The sequence below is a fragment of the Hesperophylax consimilis genome, chromosome 3 (genome assembly GCF_061612785.1).
Source record: "Hesperophylax consimilis isolate HC1 chromosome 3, BYU_Hcon_1.0, whole genome shotgun sequence".
Classification (NCBI taxonomy): domain Eukaryota; kingdom Metazoa; phylum Arthropoda; class Insecta; order Trichoptera; family Limnephilidae; genus Hesperophylax; species Hesperophylax consimilis.
The window spans coordinates 15,792,263-15,810,649 of record NC_142838.1 but is presented as its reverse complement, the minus strand read 5'-3'; the positions used below and the strand labels follow the sequence as shown (position 1 = coordinate 15,810,649).

Here is an 18,387-nt window from a genome sequence, read left to right as displayed (position 1 = left end):
TTTGTATCCAGTCGCCTGCAAACCGAAATGAACCTTACGGTTGCTTAAAATTGAGGGGCAGATTGGTATTTTTTGCCTGCAGACCCCCAATGCAGAATTTATCCGAATCACATAATATGAATTTGACCAATCAGAGGGCCTACATCGTCCAGACGCTGGGACAATAATACTATCAGATGTTCATTTTAAATTACGGCTTGTTTTAAATGCCCTGGGTCTGTCAGACTCTACCAGGCACGCGGAGCGTTAAAACAATTGCATTTACAAAAATATAAGATAGAAGAGAAGAAATTGTCAAATACATGTCGATGTATACTTTCACGTTTTGAAATTATATCCATTATGTATTGAAAACATAATAATCTGTGTAATTGATTCATAACATTATAATTATTACATCCGCTTTAACCCTAATTTGGAGATTGTCGGCTGATATCCTTGCCCCGATCCAAGTCATGCCCCATTATAAAATCAAAAAGGTTACTCGGGTCATCTAAAGTGACTTATAAAGCGGTCTGGTTGGTTTATGTGTTTGACGAGGTATAAACAAACATGACTCAATATGTAGGTTTTAGTACAGGCTTGTCTTGTAACGGTTACTTTATTCACATATAGATCGCTACCATGTTCAACAATGTAGTTAATTTAGTCGTTACAATGTTGCTACTAACCTGACATAAGATAATTGTTGGGATTAAGTAATCACAGATAAAAAGCTGGATCAAAAATTTCTAGCATTTTTATTATTTAAAAAAAAACCATAACCACCGTAGAAGGGCGTTAATACCCTTTGAGCCCAGCTGTTTAATCCCTGACTAGCTCCACAAAATAACCAACAGCACAACACCCGGACCTGACAGCTCCCATAATATTATATTAGATGATTGATCAACTTTAATATATTTTCGCTTAGAACCTATACCAATTTTTTAAAATGTATTTGCACTTGATGAACACATTTTCGGGGGACTACCCAATATTTAAAACGTTATAAGTTACCAGATCTGAGCAGCCAGACTTTTTAAATACATCTATTTAAATTTCGATTTTATTTTCGTTTTTTTTTTTAATATTAACTCCACACAGGAGGTCCTGAAGAAAATAATTTCCCTCAGGGCCTATGTCATCTTTGGGGATGCTATATGGAGGGTCTTTTTGTGGAGAGGAAGGAGTGAATATGGGTCTTGAAGAGTCCCATGTTGTAGGAGGGAGGGAACACAGAGGCCGGCAGTTCGTTCCACAGCCGAGCTGTTGAACTTAAGAACGAATCGTAGAAGCGACCCGTTCTCATGTGACAAATGTCAACCGTGTACAAATGTTGGGCGCGCGTTTGGCGTGTATCCCGACTACGCACCGGTGCCGAAGGGATCAATGACGCTAGTTCCTCAGAGCATCTTCCATTGTAATACCGATAGAACAAGGACAGCATACCTACCTGACGCCTGTGCTCTAAAGATTGCAGTCCGTTTGTTAAGATTGGGGAATCTATCAAACGGACCGCCCGTTTTTGCACAGAGTCAAGGGTTTTTATCAGGTATTTAGGGGCTCCGGACCAGAGATGGCTGCCAAATTCGACAGTAGGGCGCATTTGCGATTTGTACAGGGTCAGCAGTTGTGTACTATTAAAGTATCTGCGGGCCCTGTACAGTACGCCCAGCTTCTGAGAGGCCAGCTTTACTCTGGCTTCGATGGAGCCCCCATACCTGAGCTGGTCACTTATAGTTACACCAAGCATATCAACGGAAGGCCTGTTCGGAAGATTGCTTCCGTTGAAGGAGATAAGGTTATCATTTTGATCCCTTTTAGACGTAATCAGACAGGATTGGGTCTTTGAAATATTAAATTCGACGAGATTATTTTTACCCCAGGAGGAAATACTCTCGAGATAACCGTCCATTCTCTGCTTCAAAGCCCTCCGAGCCGTTGGAGTTTGTGTGCCCTTTGGGGGCTTGTCAAACAAAAAGCTATCATGAACTGTACTATCATCCGCGTAGCAATGAATCGGTGCACATGTCAAAAGGTCATTGATGTGCAACAAAAACAAAGTCGGAGACAGAACCGATCCCTGTGGGACGCCAGCATTTATAGAGTGTGAGGGTGAGGTGAAACCGTCAGCAACTGCCTGAATCGACCAATTCCTTAAAAAGTCAGCAATCCACGTACACAGGGATGCGGGAAGTCCGTGAGAATGCAATTTGTTGACAAGTACTCGGTGCCAGACCCGGTCAAAGGCCTTGGATATCTCTAGTGCGACCGTTTGGGTCTCACCGTGACGTTCCAGGCACCGCCCCCAAACATGCGTCACATACGCGAGAAGATCACCGCACGAGCGGTTCCGCTGGAACCCGTATTGACAGTCGTTGATAATTTTGTTCTTCTCGAGGTATGTGAGCAGTTTTTCGTTGATCACACGTTCCATCACTTTGGACAGAACTGATGTGATCGCTATGGGGCGGTAGTTGGCCGGGTTGGAGCGGTCACCTTTCTTGGGAATAGGGTGAATGACCGCTTTTTTCCAACCAGAGGACACAGTGCCACACTTCAGGGACATTTTGAAGAGCTTGTCAAAACTGGAACTATTTCCGCAGCACACCTCTGCAATACCAGGGCAGGTATTCCATTAGGTCCACTAGCTTTGTTAACATCGAGCCCCCGTATAACGTGGAGTACATCCCGATGCCGGATCCTCAGCTTTTTCATATAGAAGCCGCAGTGAGGAACCGACGGCGGAACAGCACCTCCGTCATCGAGGGTCGAGTTTTCCGCAAACATTTTCCCTAATAAGTTAGTCTTTTCGGTGGCGGTGTTTGCTAGTGAGCCGTCAGGTCTGGTAAGAGGAGAATGAATTAATCCAAATCTTGGATGTGGAAACTAACTGACTTGCTGACATCCGATCGAGCTGAAAATATACGAAATAAACGTCGGTCCTACCCAATCGGGATTTGGCTTAGTTATTAGCTTGGTTAACTTCAGTTCCTGGGGAGGAAGGATAAATCCTCAGTCAAATAAAAAATAGATCTATTAGTAAAAATATTGTTGATTTTTTTTTTCTTTTTGTGAGTTTCACTCCATTATCGAGAACGTAATAGACCTACGTTGCTTGGTCACTGAACTCAAGTGTCCCATTCACATAAAAAAATATCCATCATCATAATAATTTAAACCGGATTTCGATATAAAACACACCAACAATAAATCAGTCGCACAAAGATAATCTTCTAAAGATTCAATGTTTTTCCAATCAAAGTTTCCGTATATTATTATATAGTTCCTCTTTAAGTCCATACGGAATATCTTTTTTTGCAAGCGTTGGCTAAACGCTGACAAAAAATAGCAGACATAAAAATAATAAAACAAAAGGGATTATCACGACTTTTTTCTTCAGCTCGGGGAGTGAAAAAACATTTAAAATTACATTGTAAAATAACTGACCATTTTTTGAAGGTTTATAATCTTTGAGGAATACGCGATGTGCTCGATTAAGAGTTTTGCTTCTGCGATACTTAATAACAGATTTGTAAAATTCGGAGTAATTATTTATCATATAATGTATCTACCTAAAAGCTGACGGTGTTGTTGCCAATATACAATAATTAACGTAAATCTAAAGTTAAGAGATTAAAGTACCTACCTGCGGAAATCAGTAAGCTAAAACTTTCAGCAAGGGCTTGTTAAAGTAAATTTCGCCTGAAATATATAACAGGTATTGGTGCCGAGCAGATTGCAAAGCAAGTAGGCTTCCACTTCACTTAATGATTACAATTAAATTCGAAGAAATTGTACAAAATAATCGAGGGCCTCCATAGCATAGAAATTCACGGGTCAATGAACCGCGAGGCTACGATTTCGTTTCGCCCATAAAAGGAAAGGTTTCTAAAATGAAGTATTTGTGTGCATTTTAGTTCGAGATTCGCCATGTTAATAATACATATTTGTGTACACTATTACTCCTTTTAACATTATAATTTTATAGAAAATATCCCCTAATGTCCATTTTACAACTCTTTTATATTATATTATATTAACCACCGAGAGATCAAATGTGTTTAGGAGTTTGGTCAGTAAATTAATGCTTCGGAAAGATTAAATATTACATGAATTTCTCAGAAAACACTATCGTAAGCATCATCTTAACATCAATATTGTCTGTCGAAGTTACGTGGATATATTATACTTAAGTTTGGAATCCCTTGTTAACTCCCAACGTGAGACCTCTTCATACAAGAAACACCAATACCACGCAGGGATCTCAGTACTTTATGCTTCATGGTCCTGGAATTGTCTGCGTTTTATCAACTTAGTTAATATTGGAGGACTCGGAATGTTAAACATTTGATGACGAAGAGCTGGTGTTGTCTTAGGTTAATTTCAAGTTACGAGTCATTTAAAGATAAGCTTCGTATTAAGTTTCTGGAAAATTTTCCAATTTATTTTATAATTTAAAATGAAGGCATATTTTGAATTATCCTAACTGCCTATCATTGATTTTCGGTTTTCTCAAACCGCAAAGAAAATCATTATAATATAACCGAGTTCGTAGTGAGAAGTATTACTCTTCATAAATAAAACTCAGTCACTTCTGGCGTAGCTTCCAAAGTGCCTAACATTTGCACCAATTCATATTTGAACATCACACGCCAGGCGGGAAACTCGCCGGAAAGCCTGAGTCTACGAAATATATTTCCCGAATTTGTCATAAGTTCATCGGAGAGTTGAAGCACGCGTGAGATATCTCCGCTGCCGCCCCAGCACACCCTTCACTCCCCAACCTACATCCCCCAACACCCCAATACCGCTAATGTAGCCCAAAGCAGGCAAACTTATTTCACAAGTCTTCTAATTATGATTCTTTCTCAGTGAAATGCGGCAAGACGTGCACGAGGAAGTTTTATATTGAAAAATGAATTTTCGAAAGTTTTCGATACAATAATTAACATCTTTCAAACATTCATTTATATTCATTTAACGCGAAGCATTATCGATTCTTAAGTTTCCAAGAATCAAAAATTCATAACTTCTGAGTGTTGTTTCTGTAAAAGTTTTGTAAAGAAGCTCTCTCACTTTGCGCGGAAAAGAATAAAGATGAAATTTCACGTAGAGAAGATATATAATAGATTTTTTTAAAGCTTGAATTTGAGCCCTTATCATAATAGATTTCGCAAATTCCCCCCGAAAATCTCCTCCTTGCTCTCTTGACAAGTGAAGGTGGGATTAAATATTTTATGGAGGTTTACTTCCAGGAGCGGATTTCCTCTGGTTGTATCACCCCGCAACCAAAGCCACTCCTCGTTACTCCTTGTGAAACGAACACCAATTTATGAGGATCGCGAAGACGAACACAATTTGCGAAACTTTCGGAAAAAGGAAGTAAAACTATTAACCCTTGTCCAGATTTCATTTCACTTCATTATCATAAAATATTCAGTCGCTTGCAAAAGTTTTCACTCATGAAAATCAGAAAATATAAATTAGAGTGAGTGCCAATTTACTTTCAAAATTAATTTAAATCCGTGAAGAAATCTAAGAATCCGCATTGTTTTATATTACAAGGATAATCGATAATTCAGTTGTTTTCCCTAGTCGATTCAAATATTGGAAATGAGTTTTGAAGCCTCAGTTCTTTTTATGGTGATTTTCTGTTCTTTATGGAGACAGATCCATAAGACAGCCATAACAGAGCCGAAACTGAAGATAAAAATATAATATTGATCTCTTTTTATGAATTAAATAGTAATAAAATATGAAATATGTACGTTTAAACACAATTTTTTCTTAGCTAAAAAAACCATAAAAACATTAATTATGGATTACAAAATAAAATAGTAAAATTATAAATATCCCTTGACTAATGTGTCTGCAGCAATCACATTTGCACATTCACATAAGCAAACATGTAAAACAATAACAGTATTTATATACAAAACTTAAAACTTAATTACAAAGATTGAAGCACATAATAAGTAGAAAAATTTAAAGAGTACATATTAAAAAAATTCTAAACCACAAAACAATTTTTTTTTTCTTTTTTTTTTAAGTACAGAAATCGTGGAGATATTTCTTGAAACACGTTATATTATTTGCAAAAATATCTATGACAGTGTGTATTTTAGCAAGATCATTGTATAATCGAGACATTCTAGACATAGGATTAAAATATCCAGTGTTATTGGCAAAAATTTTGGTCCAAAATATGTTAATATTTCTAGTATATTTGGGCCTGGCGTAAAAATTGATTTGATTGACTAAGTTACTATTAACACGATTATTCACAATTTTGTAAAGCATTAAGAGGTCATTTATATTTCGTCTTTTAACTAAACTCTCTAATTTGAAATATGTAAGTCTTTGTTCATACCCATTTAGAAGATGGTAGACACCAGATCGATAAGACAAAATCCGTGTAAATTTTCTTTGGACAGATTCAAGTCGGGATACCTGTGTAATGTAATGTGGATTCCAGACTGTTGACCCGTACTCAAGAATACTACGGATTAACGAACTGAATAGAATTATTAGGCTATTAGAGTTCTTGAACAGTTTAGTTGATCTTACAATAAAACCTAGTACTTTATTTGATTTATTTACAATGTATTCTATGTGTTGGTTGAACGTTAGTTTGTTGTCGAATATAATTCCTAGATCTTTGATCGATTCAACTGTTTCCAGATTGTGACCACATATGCTATATGAGTATCGAGTTTTGTTGGTGTTCTTGGTGAAATTTATAACTTTGCACTTAGCTATATTCAATTCCATTTCATTATCAATACACCAGGCAGATAATGTGTTAAGGTCTTGTTGTAAGAGTTCACAATCTTCAATAGATTTAATTGCTTTATATATCTTGAGGTCGTCAGCGTATAGAGAAAAATTACAGTGGAGTTTAGATGTAAGGTCGTTGATGAAGATTAAGAAAAGCAAGGGTCCAAGGTGTGATCCTTGTGGAACGCCCGACGTAACTAATATTGGGGAAGAGTTAAAACCGTTAACAGTAACTAATTGACTTCTATTTGATAAATATGATTCTAACCAACGAAGCAGATTTCCGTGTATGCCGATTTTATCCAGTTTATTCATTAAGATAGGGTGACTAACTTTGTCAAAAGCCTTACTGAAATCGGTGTATACGGCATCTGCTTGTGTTTTTTTATTCATTGATTTACACAGAAAGTCCATATACTCGGTTAAATTAGTGTTTGTGGATCGTTTAGCTACAAAGCCATTTTGGAAAGGGCTTAGTATGTGTGTTACGTGATTAAATATGTCTTTATATACAATGGACTCAAATATTTTGCCAAAACAAGATAAAAGGCTGATAGGACGGTAGTTCTTTACATCGTTTTTACTGCCAGACTTATGGATCGGAATGACGTGGACAACTTTCCACAGATCTGGAAATACCCCTTCGTTCAGATTTTTGACGAATAATTTGTGTAAAGGTGCTGCAAGTTGATCTGTACAATTTCGAATGAATAGTGGAGGAATACCATCTGGACCGGAACCCTTATTGATATCGAGAGTGTTCAACTTCACTTTGACCTCGTCTAGGGTTATTTTGATATGAGATAGTGGATAGTTATAGAGTGGGAAAGAAAGTTTAGAGTCACTTTTTGAATTATATGGTGAGCTAAATACAGAAGAGAAGTAAGTAGAAAAGATTTCGCATGTTTCTTTGCCATTTGTTGCTGATTTTTCGTGGAGATGCATGATTTTTGGGAGAGAATTAGAAACTTTTTTCAATTTAATAAGGGTTGACAGATTTTTGATACTGTTAGGGAGAGAATTTTCTATTGAATCTACATAGGCTTTAAGGCAGGTACGTATGGATAATTTTACTCACTTTGTGTTACATTTGAAGATTCTGGCAAGTAGTCAATTTATGTCTTTTATTTTTGAAATGATTCCGAAATATTAAACATTTCAAGACAAATTTGGATCAGATCCAAGATGATCAGCCGATTCAAGTTTATGAAAGCTTTAATGATGCTCAATTATCTATTAATATGTATTACCAGTCATGGCTCTATTGACTTCATAATACTTACATAAAAACCAATATAATTATTAATGATGAGATGGTATTGAGAGATTCCAAAACGTTTTTTAGGTTGGTAGGTAATTTGTCACTCTTTGTATAACTTAACAAATTAAGATAGTATTTTGCATGTAAAAGCAATACTTTCCAAAATTTTCGACGAAGCTGTTGAACGTTAATATCTTCTGAAAGATGCTTGTAAACTTTGTCGCCTTGTCAATTTGAAAGTTCTCCCGGCAGAAGACTTTGCTTGCATAATAATTTCAGGACTTCTAGTTGAAGCAGATCTTCGTTATGCAGTATCATATCAGAGTAACGTCGAGTGAGGATATTGTCATTCATACACGTAACCCTATATTAACATACTGTACAGCACACATCGCACATGTGATTCCGAACAGGAAAGAATATTATTTTGTCAGGCAAATATATAAACAGGAATAACTTTTTTGAAACCCACCAATGTAATATATGTATATCATTGAAGAAGAAGATAATACTATCAAATCTAAACGCAACATGAAACAGAACAAGACAAAGAAAAAAAATAACTAGAAGTCGAACCCGGGATCTCTTGTTTCACCGGAAAAGCGTCTTAACCACTCGACCATTGGGACCCAGTTATAAAACATCATATTTCAAATTCGGAATCAACAATATCATTTCGCAACAATTTTTAAAATGCGATCGACAAATATGACGTTTAATAACAAGGTCTTAATGGTTGAGTGGTTGAGACGCTCTCCCGGTAAGACGGGAGATCCTGTGTTCGATTCCAAGTTGTGACCGTTATCTTTTTATTTTCTGTGTCTTATTCTGTTTCATGTTTTGTTTAGATTTATAAGTATTATTATCTATTTATACGATTTATAAGTATCTTCTCCGTCAATGAAATATTCAAGAATTTAATAAATAATAAAAATCGGTCCCTTCAGAAAATGAATCCACTTATTTGGATAATCCGGTAAATTGATCAGATAATACAAGAATGCCATATTCTATTCGTCATATTCAAATATTCTTTAATAAATTCCTCGAGCTCCCAATATTACCGGTCGTTAATGCGAATTTCTGATACTTCGCATGATTTCTCCCGCAAATACCTTCAGAATTACATTTTTTATTTGAAAAGAACAACAGCAACGTATAGAAGTTTTATTTGGTTACTGTAGCGCATGTCCGATATTGTATTTTATTGGGAGATATAAGTAACATCTGCAAAACAAGGGTGAAGTCCAACTTCCGTCCGGAAAAAGATTCTTGAAAATTATGTTGAATAATACAGTTATTGTCTTGGTATTGTGTTCAGTGAACAAGAAATCCAAACATTGAGGAAAATCTATTACATACTAATGACTACAGATTTAGGTTGATGTTCTGTTTGCAAATTTTATAGCACAATAGGAAAATACACAGGTATTCAAAATATATATGTGTATCCAATATATAAATCAACGTGGTTTCAGTTTCAGGGTATTCTATATTTGGTGTCAGTATATTATCTATAAAAAAGAAACGGAAAACGGTCAAATTAAATCTTCTGGAATTGTACTTTTTGGTGCCTTATGAAATCAATCAGCGTGCTTACATTGAGAGCTTATATGGTTTTTCTATTAAAAAATGTCTGATTTAAGTCTGAATATTCCCTTTGAAAATTTCTGTTTCTCGCCTGCTGGGGAAAAATTACTAAGCCAACGCCAACGGTTCTTTTTAGTTTTGCGCCCGAAAACTGCGGCTCTAAGAGGAGCGATACACAGAATGTTTTAAAGTTCTAAGTATGGCTACCCTCAAGCCTTTAGTCGGCAGATTATGCTGCATTCTTTGTCGACTTCGCCCAACCAATGTGTTAACAAAAAGCTGTAAGCTCTTTTATAACTGCGGATACTTTCCCGCTAGGCCGCTCGACTCATCAGCCCAAATAATGTGCTTTCCCGGCCGTTCTAATGCGTATCATGTGGAAAAAGCAATTTTTGTATAACAGCAGATTAAGGGATGGCAGTGTTCCATTAGTAGGTATTTTCTCTTCCGCCCGAATCGCACCGAGTACAATATGAATAGAATAGTATGTGGCAATAAAGTCTAATTAGTACCGGCATTCCGTTTCGGGAATGACTTTGTGATGGAAAAATACAGCCCTAACATCACGTTAAAAGCGCTTTTCGGAAAACATTACAACTAAAACTATTTTTTATTCGAATTTTAGTATTAATTTATGTAAGCACGTTAGGATGCTTTTTAATGTACTATATTCTACAATATCACGAAAAAATATTTAAAGAATTTTTTCAATGTTTTACACTCCTTTTTTCGACTTGTTTCTTTTTATGTGAATAACGCATAAGAGTCCTAGCTGCTCCCATCCGTCTAGAGCCAGTGAGACTATGTCATCCCCAATTGGGGTAAGTTGTGAGGCTGATCGTAGTGGGAAGGAGAGGGAGATAGGGAGGAGGAAGGTGGCTATTCAGATCTGGTCACAAAAAAGGTCAAAACCATTTCAAGCAACGTTTCAATAATTAATGTTGGTTTTACACCAGGGTGACACTGAAAGTATCTTCCTCTCTGAAACGTTCCGTAAATATACCTATTTTTAACAGGTGTATCGATATGAATGGATGTATATTTGTACGTATTAACGCATGTACATATCAACAGTCTTTACGGCACGATGTTATCGTGTTTTACACCGTCTTGACAATAAAATGTTCATAAAAATTATGTGGTGATTACTTCTATGATCGAGTTAAATATTACCGTTTTATATATTTTTTTCCTATTTTAAGGATTAGCCAAGGTATAAGGTATATGGATAAATAAGCAAAACCCATACCCGATGTCGGCTGAATCACAAGACCAAACCATTCATGTCGCCTTGTCCATACAACTGTTGCATGCAATGTTCAGTGGGTAACTATACTAACGGCCTATGTTTCCCTTTCTGTTGTATCTCACATATAGGACGAGAAGAACCAACTCCTTATAACAAATATATGGCTGTCTTTGGTAAGTGTATATGAAAAAATGCCTAAGATAAAAAACATTATATTGTTCACACACACGGCAGTTCTAGAGTCACTATTTTGTAGATTTTTTTTCGACAAAACAGCTTTTTAGAGAACGTCAAGATTTATTAAAATTTTATTGGAAATTTTTTTTTTTTTAACAATTATATATTTTTTGCAACTAATTACTTTGAAAATAATCTATTTTTAAAGATTTACTTAGAAATTTAAATAAAATTATTTATCGTCGATTATTAAACAAAAATATTTACGTTAGGTAAGTAGGTGTGTACCAATTTTTTTTGTAAAAAGCATAATTTACTATCCGGCTTCACTCGGGATGACAAAATTATTTTATACCGGACTAATTTTTTTTACAATTGATAATAATTGTTATTTCAAGACTTATTGGCCCATGACGAATTCACTAGCTGAAAATAGTACACCTAATTTAATTCTAATGCGGACAAACAGATTATAATAGAATAATTTTTTAAATAATTTGAATTTCATTTGATTAATACCAAATACGTTTCTAAAAGAGCAAACTAGGAAGGATTTATCATCTACGATACAATTGATCAAATTTTATATTTATTTCAATTTTTCAAATTAAATGGAAACTATAAAATGAATGGCTTATCATAATTCAACAGAATACAATGCAAATTGCTAATTGTTTCAGAACGGTGTCATAAATTACACTGATTTGATAATTCAAAACATTGCGCTACAGCATTGGGTCCATTTATTTTTGTCAACTTCCAATGCCACGATGTAAATGATTTGTTTGGCGTCATTTGAATAACTGATCTCATAGACGTGAATTTCGTTAGTATTTTTATGAACACGCATATGTAAATTTATAAATAGATAAACGTTTGATTCGCTATAACAAAAATACTTTACGATGGATATATTTCGTCTTGATTATTAGGCAGATATATTAAAAACAAATAATAGTTCAATTCGAAATCTTCCTTTAAATATTATCAGAATTTATAATTCTAAAGATCTAAGTAAAAGTGGAGTTTATGAATTGATTTAATATTCATGATTCCTAAAGCTTCCTTTTGGAACAAAATAAAATATGAAGTAATTAAAAAATATAAACATATTTTAGAGAAACGTTAAAATTTTTGATATATTGAAGGAAAATTGTATTTTGTTGAAAATGTTAAAATAATTGTTATTAGTTGCTTTGCGGTTTTGTTTTGAAACCCTTTAGTCGGTTGGGGATGAAGTTACGATGAACTAGGCGCCCCTATTGAACCCTCAGTAACATCTGTTGCTGATTTAAAACTCACAGTAAAGCGATACAACTCTGCGGTCACCCTCTAAACTGTACAACGGTTGTGATAACAACTTTAACCCGAATATTGCATAGCAGATTTGCTCTTAAACCTTTTCATGAAAGTCACGACAGAAGTTTTAGGAAAATTTGAACCATTCATTTTGACCAAAGAATGTCTAAACAGCTGTTTTGTAATTTCAATCAATCATAATTTTTCACCAAAATTTTTATGACTATAAATTAGAAGACAAATTTAATGTTGTCAATTTAATGATTGATGGTTAAAGTAATTAATTTATATTTGCAGACTTAGTCAGACGTGTTGATTAAGGGCGTACTCTTACATGATTAGTCAATATGAACTTATTGGCTCTATTTGAAGGTAACAATGTGTTGGTTACTTTTCTGTAGTGTTGTTGATAAAGTTTCAAGTGCACTTAAAGAAATGTGTGTAAAATCTGCCGTGTGTGTATAATATATTTTTAAATAATGTTATGTTTAAAATAAGCAAATAAATTTAAATTTATTTAAGCCGCCTATTTCTGAATCAGAAACAATGTAAAAGCAATTATTTATGAACTGCTCACTGAACGCTCTTTGCGATTATTAAAGCATTTTCTTGAGTTGAAACGGCTATAAATTCTTAAACGTGATAATGATTCAACGCGAGAAATACAGCTTCGATAATTATTTGATTTCACGAGTTCACTCAGCAGCTAATCAATTCTTTTTAATTATTTATTCAAATTGAATTAAGGTTGGTTTAAATGGGGATGTTGAATTGAATTAAACATTTTCTGTTTGTTGATTGTTTTTGCTAATGCAAAATAAACATTTTATTTCTTACCTTTAACGTTCAACTTTGTTTGTAAACTATCCCATTACTAATTGGAATAGGCAAATATCATTGAATTTGTTGTAAAATCAATGGGGGTTGGTATATGAAAATGATAAAGAGTTTTTACACTTTTGGTTGTAGTAGTTTAAAGGCGGTGCAGTAAACTTTAAATAATCTTCCACTAAACACATCAAAGTAAAAAATATCCATAACTTAACAAAAATAACTAAACCACAAATCAAAGACACACTTACTGATTGACATTTGTTATTAGTTCTACTGTGCCCGAGTATCAAATACAAGGACAGTGGAGTTAGTAAGAAATGTAGCAGCCATTCCTTTACAAAAACAATTATGATTTCTAAAGTTTTGCGACCACCAGCACCTTGTGGTGGTGTAGTATTTTCTTTTAGTCCCTGTTTATTTTTTCCTTTGAGTACCCTTTTCCAAAGATAACTGTTGCACGTTATTTGTTTCACCTCTGGTCTTATTTTGAGTGTACCCTAGATCGTATTTAGATATGTTTGCTCCGTAGTAACAAGTTCTAGTCACAATCATAAAATCATTTGTGTACTTTATTGACCAGTTCCGTGCTCAAAAAGAAACTTAAAGATGTACATATTTGAATTAGAAGCAATAGAGTCCTCCAGCTTGCTTTATTTGGCGAAAGAACCAACATGTTTGGCAGTTGTAATTCGCATAACTCTCAACTCCCTTAGGTCTTACGTTTCAATTGATTTTGTGGATTATCGTTTTCCATAAACCTTCCCGTGGTGAAAGATCTTTGTGTTTGTTTTTATTGCACGTTTCTGTGATCCATGCATGCCTTTATCGCTTATTTTTATTTGATTTCCGAGTGCTTTTATATCTATAACATGGTGTTGTACTAGACTAGTTGTATGTACTTAGAATATGCTTTTTGCGTTTTATTCATTACGTTAGGATAATAAACTTGATTTCTGTACAATTGACGAACATTCAATCTAATAGTTCCTTGCGGTAATTCTTAAATAAGTACTTGATTTCCTCCACATCTCACATTCTGTAAACCATACAATGTTTATACAATTACTATACCCATACAACAACTAACTCTTATACCAGCTTTTAATTTACTATTGAACATTGACAAAATAAATGTTTTAAATACTTTTTATAATATTTCTGTATTTTTAATGTTTTGGGAAGCTCTTACTGAAATATTAAACATTGGATTTAAAAATTGAAAAATACGCTGGAACGAGCAAGTAAAAACATTCCGTAATGTAAAATCTGGTTAATCTTTATTGCAGCTTTAGAAAACACCATTCACCACTTGAGTTAATCTGCAAGCTAAGTAGCGCTTTCTTCCATCTTTGCATTTCATCTTTGGACACTTTTGAGTTAATGTTTTATTTATTTCTCAGCACAACATTTACACACAACTCTTCACCAACAACAACTGACTTCACACTTCATTCAGCCACATTGATATTTTTCGACACATTGCTAATTAACTACTGGCTTTATGATTACTTTGTTGGGTCGAAGGAAAAGATCGATATGCAATTACATTTATTTGACATCTATTCAACAGGCTAATCGTAAAGCACCAAAAAGCTAAAAACTTCATTACTGCAATTTTCATATTTGAATTATATATCTACACCTTCAACTTAATCGCACACAAAAATAATATTCAAAAAATTACTCTCGCGTGATGCGTTAATGACATCGAAAAGCAAAATACAATTACCATTTATTAGAACTTGTTGACAACACATTGGCGGTCAACAACTTTCCATCGCTCGGCTAGAGCTTTGCGTAAGACGAATATTGAAACAAGTAGAATATTTAGAATACATGTGCGAGCCGCGATAAACAGGCGAGGTTCTGTGCTTGGCTGTTAGTACGTGTCATTAGCGCTTCATATATGTGGGTAGTTTTCCTATTTCCGTTGAAACTTTGACTTTTAAATAATGTCGGCTAAACGTGTAAATGCTTCAGGAGTGGAATGATTACAACCTGCGATGGAACGACTCGGAGTACGGCGGAGTGAGGGACCTGCGGATCACCCCCAACAAGCTGTGGAAGCCAGACGTGCTCATGTACAACAGGTACAACCAAATACTTCTATGTAGTTATCACCGTATCCAGGCTCTATGCAACCTAGAACACAATCATCTAAAACAATAGCCATCTCTATCCATTTAATAACTATTTTGTTCATAACATGTATCTGCCGACTTTATTTTAAGTAAGTATAATATTAAACTGTGCGTTATAACAAGACCCTGGTACTTATGACGTTGTGACCTAGATTTGCGTACAAAAGATGATGTGAAGATACAATGTACAAGTATTGATTGAGTGCAGTTAAATAATTACAAGGAACGAATGAGGGGGTGAAGGCTTCCCCATAAAGCGATCGGGAAGAACACATACTAAATTCTTAAATAGAATTTCTGCCAATATTAAATCACAGGAAATCGTTGGAATTTGTATGTGGGCACAATATTGTAGAATGGTGCATAATTTCTAACCGTTATGAAAATGATATGGTAAGATATTATGTGTATAATAACATAAAACGTTGTAGTTATTCTCAGTACGAATGTTGTGTGTATGTATATTTGCGTGGTTGTTTTTCTGCGATGAATACAAGTAGAGCAACTCCAAATAAACATTCCGTGTGGAGTTGAAACATACTGAAATTTTTCATTAAATTTCCCCTCAGGCGCAGAGTCGGGAGTGAAATCGAGAAATGGGTAACCCGGGAAAAGGGTTGTGCTTATATTTTCTTATTCCTTTTTTCAGAATCTAAGAAAAAAACAGGCCCGTACTCAATGAACAACGATGTGAAGCAGTATTTTTACTAATCAAAACCAAAAATATATAACCTTTAAGCTTTACCTTTCGGGTATAGTCAGTTAAAACCTTGCACATTATTTATTTAAGATTATATTATCATTCAAATCATTTTTTGTTTAAAACTTTAAAGCTTTTAATCTTTCTAAATTCTTAAGTAACTTTTCAAAGACAAAACCTGTAGTAACAAATCTATTTACGAAAAGCATTTTTGTTCTATAAATTATTCGTTTGAGTTTGAATAAAGGCGTGGTTTAGAGGTTCGGTTTCTGAACAACCCGAAAAGTTTCCTGTTTTTAGGTTAAATTAGTTTCCCTGCTCTCTGAGATAAACAGAACGAACTTGTATTTAGTGCTGATGGGAGACCTTTCTATTTGCATCTTAGATACAAATTTGCCAACGTATTTTGGTTGGCTGCGTCTACAGGAAACTTCTTGTATGAGTGATCCCTTATTATATAGAAAGAGAAATGTCGAGTAAAATGACTGTGGTACCTGAAAAAAAATCCGACAACCCAGAATATGGAATTCCAAGAGAATAAATTCAGGTAAAAAAAAACAAACTTCGATTCTCAGTTTTAATGAAGATAGTATCCTATTTTTCGTTCAAGTAATGAATTGAAAAATGACACGAAAAATAAAAAAATCTCCTTTACCGATCTTGATAAAAAAAAAAATTATGGAGAGATTGACAACTATCATGACGTTTTCTTACTCAAAATCAAACAATTCAAATAGTGTCCGTTTTGAAGAGAAACAAACTATTTTTTCTTTTACTATGAGACCCACCTAAAAGTCATTTAAAATTTTGGTATTTAAGAAAGACTAAACACTGTAAAAAATTTGAGTGGAATTCGTCATTGTGTTGAGAGAAGTTCGAAGTGGAATAATGAGCATAACTGAGAAGTTGTACCTAATGCCCATTTATGCGATCTGTTTACAGGTGCTGCTCGTAAACGCTGTACAATCTGTCAAATTATGACTTTCCTGAAATAAATAAATTGTTTCCGTCATCAATTTTAAAAAGCTATTAGTGTTAATAAAAAGAGTTTAATATATTTGATTCACTCCATTAGTTGACTTATTAAAAATTTCACAAAATAAACCATATCAGTCTTAAAGACATATAGAGTGCAATAAGATACCAACCAATTTTCAACTTTTAAGAGAAAATTGAAAAAATATTATTGCCTGCCCTCATTAATATTGAATTATTTAAATTTAAAGAACGTCAAAGCAAGCGTTTTATGATTAACATAAAAACAATGATAACATGTTGCCTACTTATTCCAATAACAAAAGTTTTAGAAGGTAGGTAATGTTTTCCATCTGGAGTCCATTTAACTTTCTTAAAAATTGTTTTGACTTAAAGACTTCTTAAAACAGAAGGTACACCACAAGACAACGCAAGTAATGATAAAGAGCTCTTTTTATTATTCAGCAAAGTCCATATTACCAACGTATTCTTCCCTTCCATCAATCAAAGTCTCTTGCATACCGCGTGAGAGGAAAAAATTGAAATAAAAACAACCTAGCATCTCTCCAAAACTTTATAGAGATTTAGTATAAAAACAAATTTATCACGTGACAAATCTTTTAGAGCTTTTTTTTATTTGCGATCGAAATATTTGCGCTTTGTTTGTCTTTTAAATAAGTTCTTGTTTGGAGAAATTTTCCCGCATATTCGTTTACAAAGTAATACATTTCAAATTTACATTTGTATATTCAAGAACCCTCGCAGGTTCCCGAGAAAACCATTTGCTTCAACGTGTTCCTACAAAGTTTAACAGTGGAGCTTACAAATTTAAACTAAAAGCTCAGCCTTTTCAGATACAAAGGTACGGCGTTAGACAAAGGGGAAGGTCGGGAAGTTTAGACCGGTTCAGCCAATGCTGATGCTGATTGCGAAGAAAAAGCCGAACCCCATTGAATCGCTATCGAGACTCAGAATCGCAGTTGTTTGAATCAAATATATTGGAATATCCTCAAAGACATGGGAAACTAACAATGCTGGTTTAACTCTGTTGAATACCAACACCGTAGATTAGTATTTATCCTTTAAAAATGGTAAGTACTTTACAGCAATCTCAGACATATAAACAATGAAATGGAATATAATTGTACAAAAGGAAAAAGCCACACAAAACAGTGTAATTAATAAACATTTAAAATAATACAAAATATATTTTTTAAATATTTATTTTGTGCAGAATGTGCTTGAATGAACAAAGGTTGAATGATATAAAATAAAATGTAATTTTCAATTATGTTCAATTGTGTTGTCAGCTTACTGTGGTGGTAGTAGGAGATTTTTAAATATTGTCAGGTTATTCGTAACCCGGGAATGTTTGTCATTGTTTTATTTTTTATTTTAA

At 34.3% G+C, this 18,387-nt stretch overlaps 1 protein-coding gene across 5 annotated transcripts in view; it reads left to right on the top strand.

The window, feature by feature from the left end:
* LOC149425017 (neuronal acetylcholine receptor subunit alpha-7-like) overlaps positions 1–18,387 on the top strand; it is a 402,913-nt gene that overhangs the window by 273,800 nt on the left and 110,726 nt on the right. For 3 of the 5 annotated variants that reach the window (XM_089648468.1, XM_089648467.1, XM_089648485.1), the window contains exons 3-4: positions 10,991–11,035; positions 15,153–15,262. In XM_089648468.1, the coding sequence (XP_089504594.1) occupies positions 10,991–11,035; positions 15,153–15,262 (155 nt within the window). The remainder of the gene's footprint in view (positions 1–10,990; positions 11,036–15,152; positions 15,263–18,387) is intronic. The other 2 variants (XM_089648475.1, XM_089648469.1) reach the window with 1 other exon arrangement.